Below are 9457 nucleotides of genomic sequence, written 5' to 3' on the forward strand. Positions count from 1 at the left end.
TGATTTCAAAACCAAGTAATCAGGATCGGATTTTCTGCAGATCTCCAGTTAACTCTGTATGAACCTTCTTCTTTTCAGCGCCCGAGGGATTGGGTGTGCGGTGGCGGCTGGGGGGGAGGAGGGAGGAGGTGCTGACGGGGGAGGGGGGGGGGGTGGTGGGAGGTAGATATTGTTAAAGCAGAAAATTTACTTTTGAAATAAGCATCGACAACACGCTGACTACTGAGCGAAAATAACTAGAGAGAACAAAAACGTAACATGCAGGAAGCTCAAGCACTACATAAAATGAATGCACCAGGAGAAAGGAGTAAGAGTTAAACAATAGGATTGTGTTTAGTGTTTGTTTGGAGTGAATGCTGTACTCCGTCCCAGGTTTTCACAGCAGCCACCGAGCAGGGGGAATGCCGCCCTCGCCCGGAATAGCATAAGGGGAGGGGGTTTTAGAAACTCCCGGGCGCACTGTTTCGAGGCTCCCCCCTTGTCGATGTATCTGAACCGCCGACCAATCAGCGCAGCCGGTCTCTGTAACCAAACTGGCCAGTCACTCCGGCGGGAAGCTCCCGCCCATCCGCCCACCTCCGATTGGCGGAACCGGGAGCAAGCGGCGGCTGACTGACAGGCCGTCCTAGGTGGCAGTAGGTCTGAGAGGATGATTGACGCAGGGCGGCGGTCGCCGGTTGGCCCATGCCCCTGTCACTTGGGTTGGTTGGAAGGGGGGGCGGGGCCCGCGGCCGCCCTTTCCGCTGCCGGGGCTGGGCTGCGTGCGCGGACGCGGCGATGGGGTCGCCCCGGGTTTGATGGTTTGACAGGTGCCCGACTGCCAGGCAGCTCCTTCCCCAAAAAAGCATGTTCGCCAAAAGCAAAGGTTCGGCGGTGCCCTCGGACGGGCAAGCTCGAGAAAAGTAAGTTTAATTTTTGTTATAACAAAGATAAGGAATTTGCTCACCGTTTAACTGGCTCCCCGGGGCCAGACAGCGGCCGCTGCAGATCGCGGGGATTAAATCTCTTTTCATTATTATTATCATTAGTATTTATGTTTGACTCGCACGCTGTGGGTTTCCGCTTCTCCAAAGAAACTGAATGAAACATTGTGTCCGGCGGGGCTGCCTGGGTGTAGTGCCGCTCGCTGACAAACCCCCCAGCTCCTCTCTTGCTCTCTCCCTCTTTCCCTCTCTGCATTCCCGTGTAATAAATAGAAAGCCTTGTAACCGGCTCCTTTGTGTCTCCTTCGCCCGCAGGTTGGCTCTGTACGTGTACGAATATCTGCTTCATGTCGGGGCACAGAAATCCGCACAGACCTTCCTCTCAGAGGTAACTGCATGTCTCCATCACTCCGCTTTAGCCTTTGTTTCTCAGGCGGACAATCTCGCCTCCATTTTGAATTGTGTTAACCTTTTGCCATTTATTGTGGCTACAAAACAAAAAAAATCCATTCAGCTGACTAGTTCTCAATGCAGCCTGCCCTCGCTCCCTTCTTACCACCTCCCCTCCCCGTTTCCTTCCGTACTTACTCTGAGTTTTTTTTTAAATTTTGCAGATACGATGGGAGAAAAATATCACATTAGGGGAACCTCCTGGGTTTTTACACTCCTGGTGGTGGTAAGTAGATAATTTTAAGTGTCCCACATTGGGCTTGTGTAGAGTTTCCATCATCGCTCCAAGTAATAAATACAGATACTTTTATTCTGTTTTCTTTTGGAACTTTTTGGCAACATTGTATCAAAAATACTGATACTGGGGTCCATACAAAGGGCTTTACTAGCAACAGGCATCTCTTGTTAAAAATCGGAAGTTTTGGTGCTGATTAAACGCCTTTTCGTTAACGAGTTTATAATTTATGGTCTTTTTAAATCCAGCTTACACAAATTGTTTTCATGATGCGTTTTGAGCCATGCAGCTTTATGCTAGGGTTTCGAGAGTACATGAGATCATTTCACAAGGATCGCAGAGACAGAAAATGTTACCTGTATTCTCCCTCCCCTCCCCCCAAGTTACTGTACTGCGCAGCGTTTACAAACTCGAGTTGCTTTGCTCTTGATTTGGAACTTTCGGGTGCAGTGTATAGTAACTGTTTACTATGTAGATTTAAAATGCAAAACGACTGCTCTCGGACCCTCTTGTTACTTTGTTAACACCGATAGGAAACCTGACTATTTTTGATCGGTTATTGTTGTTGGTTCAGTGCAAAACTGCACCTTTTGAAGGTTGAATCCCATCCTGGCTTGCAACTTTTGTCCCCTTTTATTGAGCATTTCAGCTTTTGCTCGATGTGGTTCCACGGGTGGGAGCAGTTTTTCCAGCTCCTCATCCAAGTAGTCAATGATTAATCTGGTAATACAGGCAAGTTTGATTGGGTTCTTCACTAAACAGAAAAAAAGTGGATGCTGGAAATCAGAAGAAAAAAACGAATTGCTGGGACAGCTGAGCAGGTCTGGCAGCATCTTTGGAGAGAAAGCAGAGTTAACATTTTGGTCCAGTGACTCTTCAGGAGTGAAGAAGCAAAGTTCTGAAGAAAGTTCACTGAACCTGAAATGTTAACTCTGCTTTCTCTCCACAAATGCTGCCAGATCTGCTAAGTTTTCCCAGCAATTTCTTTTTTAAATTGGACGTTGGGCAAGAACCCATGTACGTCCATTTGCGATAGTACTTGGAATGTTGAATGGGTACCGTGGCTAGTTAACTAACAGCTTCAAACCCATTACTCCCGAAAACATTGTCATTGTGCCATCGTGCTGGATCAGATCAACCAAAGACAAATTGGAGACTGGAACTTGGAATCTCTGCATACTGTGGCTCAGCTTTACAGCAGAATTACTTTATTGGCATCACTTTTACTGTTGGCTATTTGTTTAGGGTCATGTGGTGGTTCTCTGCTTTGAGGGCAGAAGGGTGAGCTAATATTGCTCTCACTCAATACGATATTCAACGTCCTAGGTGCAATTAAGCATCTTAGTGAAAAATTGAGGAGTCCCCACAGTGGTATTCCTTCTATTAACTGATTATAGTGATGCTGATTGCAGCTATGTAGCCACCCACACAGTCCTGTTGAAACTAAAAGAGGAAATGGCAGCTGCTTGGGAATATATGGGGGTGGGAAAGATCCAAGAGAATTTCATACTGGACATATTTAGTGAATTGGGAGTTCTATTGCCATATAAGTGATATGTATATATGATCAGACTGAGATTTGTACAGCTGTCATCTTAACAAGCAGATTTTTAATATTGAACAATTTGTAATATGTCAGATAATTAACATGTTGGTAAACATTTATTTGTATGCTTATTTGTACATTTGTGTAGCATTTTGGGCAACCTTAATTGGCAGTAATTAGTCTTTTTGCATCATTTACTGTGGGCTGGATGCCAAGATGCCCAAATTAAGTTTCGGGATTTTTTGCCAATGTTTTCCATCCTCCCTGCACCCTCATTCAATTTCCCATGATGGGAAGGACAGCCACTTTTGCTGGATAGCCTCAGACAGTACCATTTATTATTGACTGTTAAACAAAGTGGTTAGCACTGCTGCCTCAGCGCCAGAGACCCGGGTTCAATTCCCGCCTCAGGCGACTGACTGTGTGGAGTTTGCACATTCTCCCCGTGTCTGCGTGGGTTTCCTCCGGGTGCTCTGGTTTCCTCCCACAGTCCAAAAATGTGCAGGTTAGGTGAATTGGCCATGCGAAATTGCCTGTAGTGTTAGGTGAAGGGGTAAATGTAGGGGAATGGGTCTTGGTGGGTCACGCTTCGGCGGGTCGGTGTGGACTTGTTGGACTGAAGGGCCTGTTTCCACACTGTGTAAGTAATCTAAATCTACAAAATCAAACTTGTTCTGAAGTGTCGCTAGATTGGAACATTAACTCTGCTTTTCTCTACAGATGCTGCCAGACATGCTGAGTTTCTCTAGCAAATTTCTGTTTTATTTCAAATCAAACTTGGGGCCCATATCTTCCTAGGGTTTGATTTGCTAGTATTACATATGAAGGATTAATTGCTTCAGCGATTAAGTGTACATAAGAATATTATAAGCCATCCAAAATCCCTCTACGCACGAGTTACTAAACTGAAGTCAGTGGTGGACTCATACCTCTTCTACCAACCCTCCCCTCCCCAATCAGGGATGACTTACTTAGACTCTGGTTGAAAGAGTTCTGAGATGGCTTATCAGCTCAATGTGATCTGCAAACTTTGTTGCACACTACTCTGGTGTTGCTTGAAGGGTTGAGCAGATGAGTTATTTTGGAGGTTTGTGTTCTCACTCCTTGGCTTCACACGTGCACAATTCTAAGCCCCACAATGCTTTCAGTGCCTTCCTGGATGAGCCGTATCAATTTTAATTGGTCAAGAGTCAGGGTCTCCAAGGAATTGGGGTATGATTTACCTCTTTGGGGTGTTCTGGGAATATTCTTAAAGCACTTTTGCTATCTTCGTGGGAATCTCCTGGGACCAAGTTCTAATTAGAGCTGTCACTTTGGAAATCCAGTATTTGCAGACAAATGGCATGTTGCCCAGCAGAACTGGTTTTGAATAATTTGTGCCTTGATGCTGGGTAAGCTGACTTTGGGGAGGATGCTGCTGTTGGAGTTCCTTTCTGGCCACTGAATTTGAAGGATCTTGTTGAGCTCTTCCACTGCTTTTGAGATACTTGTTGTAGGTTGTCCATATCTCAGTGAATGGAGTGCTGATATCACCATTTCTTGATACACTATGACATTAGTCTTTTGTGCATTAACCTTGTTCTCAAAAACTCTTTCCCCAGTTGGCTGAAGATTGACCCGGCACATGTTACTTATTAGACTGAGAATCCCACGATCTAAATTCTGTTTTAATCTAAGTTTTTAATTTTCAGTAATCTTCACTAAAATACCTTTGTAACCAAGAGGCACAAACAATTATGTGAATGTGCAAAGTGCATCATTTTATTATTGCTCTCTTGGTAACTTGATCAGCTGTTGTTTATCTTGTTTTTGGGAAAGTCTGATATATTGTTGAATATATCAGACAGTCAGTGGTTTTCTTGGGTCCTTGTATGTTTTGTTAAAAATATTAGGGAATCTGAAGCCACCTTGAAAATGTAACTTAAAAGGAGTCCTCACCTTTACATATTAAAGAGCCTAAACCATTATATCCCATCCTAAAAGATGCAAGACTTGGTCTGAAGAAGGTTTGTTTAATATATCATGGGCGGCACGGTGGCACAGTGGTTAGCACTGCTGCCTCACAGCGCCAGAGACCTGGGTTCAATTCCCGCCCAGGCGACTGACTTGTGGAGTTTGCACATTCTCCCCGTGTCTGCGTGGGTTTCCTCCCACAGTCCAAAGATGTGCAGGTCAGGTGAATTGGCCATGCGAAATTGCCCGTTGTGTTAGGTAAGGGGTAAATGTAGGGTATGGGTGGTTTGCGCTTCGGCGGGGTGGTGTGGACTTGTTGGGCCGAAGGGCCTGTTTCCACACTGTAAAGTAATCTAATCTAATATCATTACAACTAAGTGACACTGTAACCCTTTTGTTCTAAATTCTTCTGGTCCTGTTGCACCACCACCTGATGAAGAGGCAGTGCCTCGAAAGCTAGTGCTTCCAAATAAACCTGATGGACTAGAAACTGGTATTGTGATCTTTAACTTTGTCCATGCCAGTCCAACACCAGCACCTCCAAATCATTGTTAAAAATGAATCTTCAAAGGGACAGTGATTGCAAAAAATGGCAGTTAAGTTGTTTTTGTTCATTTGCACTCGAGTATTTTGGGTTCCTTTATTGATGAAAGCCAAAAGATGATGTATTCACTTGTTTTGCTTTTCAGACTTTGCTACTGATTATTTGTTTTACATTTTTATGCTGAAAATTATCTGTATGCAATCCCAGTGGAACGCTGATGTTTGGAACTTTATGTACTTCTGTAGAGATTTTAACATTTCTTTGGGCTTTGTCTGACTATGTGAACCAATGTGTCATAATTGTGTGAATCACATGACTATATTTAAGCTGTTGGTTGTTTACCAAAAAAAATTATCATGTTAAACACTCAAAGTGGAAAAGTAGCACAGAACATGCAGCTGCTCTGGACTGCCTCCACATTGTTATGGGGAGGTCTTGCGTAAAGGTAGTAGGGTTTACCTAATGACCTAAGATCTATGTGTAGGCCGAGAAGCAGCATTGGCTGGTGGCAAATGCTGTTAGCAGAGCAATGTTCTAATATTTTTCACTGAATTAATACTTCGAACTTTCCTGGCAGTTGCTTGGGCTAGATACATTGTGTGAGATTTGAATCATATAGATCAGGTTCAATCTATGCTTTTGCTAATCTCTGCCTTGATAGTGGGGTGCCAAAGGTGTCCTCCATGACCCCAGGCTAGGGAGGGAAGGACCAGCTAGATTTACTGATTATTATGCATGAACTCCTGTTGGAAGGGTGTGTTGAATGGAGGCGGATTCAAGGGAATATTCATTTCAGCAAAATACCAATAAAAAAAAGTTAATAGTTGAACCACAGTAGACGGACTGAAACATAAACTTAATGTAACAGAAGTCATTCTGAACCAATGTCACTTAGCATCTCGCACAAAGTAATTAGAATTGCCTTTCAACTGAGTCTTGGTGGCAACTGCTTGGGAGCCATTCAAGAGGAAGTTGTATGGGAGATTCAAAGTTGTATAGTTGAACTAAATTATGCAGTGAGCTTTTGTGTTTTGTGAGGTGGATAAAGGTAGGATGAGGGTTTATTAAGAATAAGAGGCTATGACACGGCTCTGGTGGAATAGCTTGCTGTTACCATTTAGATGGACAGTCTTGTCTTTTAGCAGATGATAATGCCTGTGAAATTGAACCTCCTTATGAATATGTGCTTTCTGAAGAAGGTTGGGACTTTTGATAAAAAGTAGGGTTAGGAAATTGGTTTTTATCATATTTTCAATAACTTGCCCTTAATTACTAGAAATTAAGAACCCTTACAAGTAGGTCTGGATTTCAGTTTGATGGCTGTGAATTGTGTGTAGTACAATTTGGAGAGCTGTCAATGGGACCCTAATTATATAAAATAATGATTTGACTAGTTTGCAAATTTATGGGCTCAGTCAGGTAAGTGTTTTAGTTGAACATCTGCAGGTAGAGGCCTGTGGTGGAACCTGGGGATTTGTGAAGTGCAGCACACACTATGAATGGGACTAAGCAGATGCCTTCACAGGGACTGAGAAGTTGGAATTGTAATTGTTTTCTAGCAGCTAGTATTTACAGTCTAAGTTGGGATCTTGAATTATTTGGTTATTACTGAAACAGAATACTATTACCAATTTTAACTCCTGTCATTTGATGTAAATATACAGCTGTATACTCTTTAGTCAGTTGCTTTTTAAACCTGAGAGTTTATTAACTACTACTTAAAGTTGTGACTGCTTTTGTGGTTTTGATGCCAGTATACACCTTATATTTATATAGCTTATCATTGAAAGCTGTGTTTTCCTGAGCATAGTGTATTGCAGCACAATGAGCTATGCTAACAAACAGTATCAAATGTTTTTTGCATGTGCATGCCTGGAGTATACTTTTGTTTTGCTGAGAAAGAAATAGTAACAGATCTTTTTTCCTTCCCTATAGTGTATTTTGGGACCTTTACTGTGCAGCTCCAGAAAGGCGAGACACGTGTGAACATTCAAGTGAAGCGAAAGCCTTCCATGATTATGTGAGTTTCAAAAATTCCTGTGAATAATTGTAGGCTCTCAATAATTCTGTGTGCAGGGTATGCCAAATGGAATGCCAGTTTTGAAATCAGATGCTTTTCTTTGCAGGAAACTATTTCTGTGCTGTGAAATTTGAGATACAATCTCATAATTTATTGGTGTGTAGTCTGAAAATGGTTGATTGTGGTTTTCTGGCCTGAAATGGTAATGGTTGATTAGGAAACAATTTTGGTTTTGAGAATACTGTCTAATTGTGTGATCACTACTTTTATTACATGAAGCAAGTGAAAAAGCATTTGAGGACAACAATTATACAAATGTGGACCTTGTGTTTTAAAAGTTCACTTCAAAGGAATTTGCGTTACTTTGGGTTTGCTGTGGATTTACATGAGCCTTGCCTTCAAATCTGTTTAAGTGGAGGTTATTTGCCACTTGCCTTTTGGAGATTGTGTACTGGTGCATGTAACTTTTGGTAGTTGCCTGGAGCACATCAGTACAGTGAAAAGTCCAGTGAAATAAACATGCATTGTTTCCAAAATCTAGAATTGAAACTTTCAGCATTGATTATTGGAGATTTAGCTATCATTTAAGAATAAGCTATGGAAATGTTTGACACAGACTGGAACTGATTTTTGTGCAAGATCAAGAATAAAATAAACCTTGTGATGGAAAAGGAAAGTGGAAGCTTCTATAAATTGACATCTCGATAGATTTTAATATAAGCATTTTTGAAGTTACTTAGTGATTGTGCACAGAGTGCAAATGAAATACATAATGGAGTAGAGTTTGTCGCAGATTTTTAGTTTACTTTGTTTTCTTTCCTTCTGGTGAGTGGCAGTGGCATGTCCGTGTTAGTGAATGGTGAATAGTGCAAACTGCTTCCTTAGTGTAAAGCTTGTACTACAAAAGTAAGCTGCCTTTCTGGGATTCACTTATTTTGGAAAATGTTGTCATGTGTTTTAAGGCTTTTTCAATAATTCATTTCTTTCACTTTACAGCTGTGTTTCAAATTAGACAGTTGGGTCTGAATGGTTGCTTATCTGTAGACTGTTTTTAAGCATAACCGTCATGAATCTTGAAATATACAGGATATCTGTTAACATTTATGCAATGGTGTTTTCTTTTAATACTCTTGGGATGCGGGCATTGTTGGTTGGCCAGCCTTTATGGCCCATCCCGAGTTGCCCTTGAGAAGGTGATGGTGAGCTGCCACCTTGACCTGTTCAAAGTCCACAGTCTGAAGGTAAACCCAAAATGCCACTAAGAAGGAAATTCCAGGATTTCAACCCAATGACAGTGAAGGAACTGTGTTGTATTCCCAAGTAAGAACAGAGTGGCTTGGAGGGACCTTGCAGGTAGTGGTGGTCCTATGTATTTGCTGCCCTTGTCCTTCTGGATGAAAGTAGTCGTGGGTCTGGGAGGTGTTGTCTAAGGATCTTTGGTAAATCTCTGCAGTGCATCTTCCATATAATACATATTAATCCTGGATGTTTGTGAATGTGGTGCAAGACAAGCAGACTACTTTGCCCTGGTTGTTGTCAAGTTTCCTGAATGTTGTTGGATCTGCTGTTGTTCAGGCAGGTATTCCATCACACTTCTGACTTGTCTAGTAGATGGTGGACAGGTTTTGGACAGTCAGGACATGAGTACATGCACAGTATTCATAACTTCTGACTTCCTCTTGTAGCTGCTGTATTTATATGGCAAGTCCAGTTCAGTGTTTGGCCAATGGTATCCCCAGGATGTTGACAGTTTAGCAGGATAGTTGTGCTAACTTTACTGCACAAC

At 42.3% G+C, this 9457-nt stretch overlaps 1 protein-coding gene across 1 annotated transcript; it reads left to right on the top strand.

The window, feature by feature from the left end:
• The first annotated feature begins 707 nt into the window (after positions 1 to 707).
• Positions 708 to 7713, top strand: LOC122547994 (single-stranded DNA-binding protein 3-like). Its single transcript, XM_043686546.1, has 4 exons — positions 708 to 902; positions 1239 to 1311; positions 1538 to 1599; positions 7587 to 7713. Exons 1-4 carry the CDS (start codon positions 847 to 849, stop codon positions 7696 to 7698), a joined length of 303 nt encoding a protein of 100 aa, XP_043542481.1. The 5' UTR covers positions 708 to 846; the 3' UTR covers positions 7699 to 7713.
• Positions 7714 to 9457: the final 1744 nt, after the last annotated feature.

Source organism: Chiloscyllium plagiosum, unplaced genomic scaffold (genome assembly GCF_004010195.1).
Source record: "Chiloscyllium plagiosum isolate BGI_BamShark_2017 unplaced genomic scaffold, ASM401019v2 scaf_13958, whole genome shotgun sequence".
NCBI lineage: Eukaryota > Metazoa > Chordata > Chondrichthyes > Orectolobiformes > Hemiscylliidae > Chiloscyllium > Chiloscyllium plagiosum.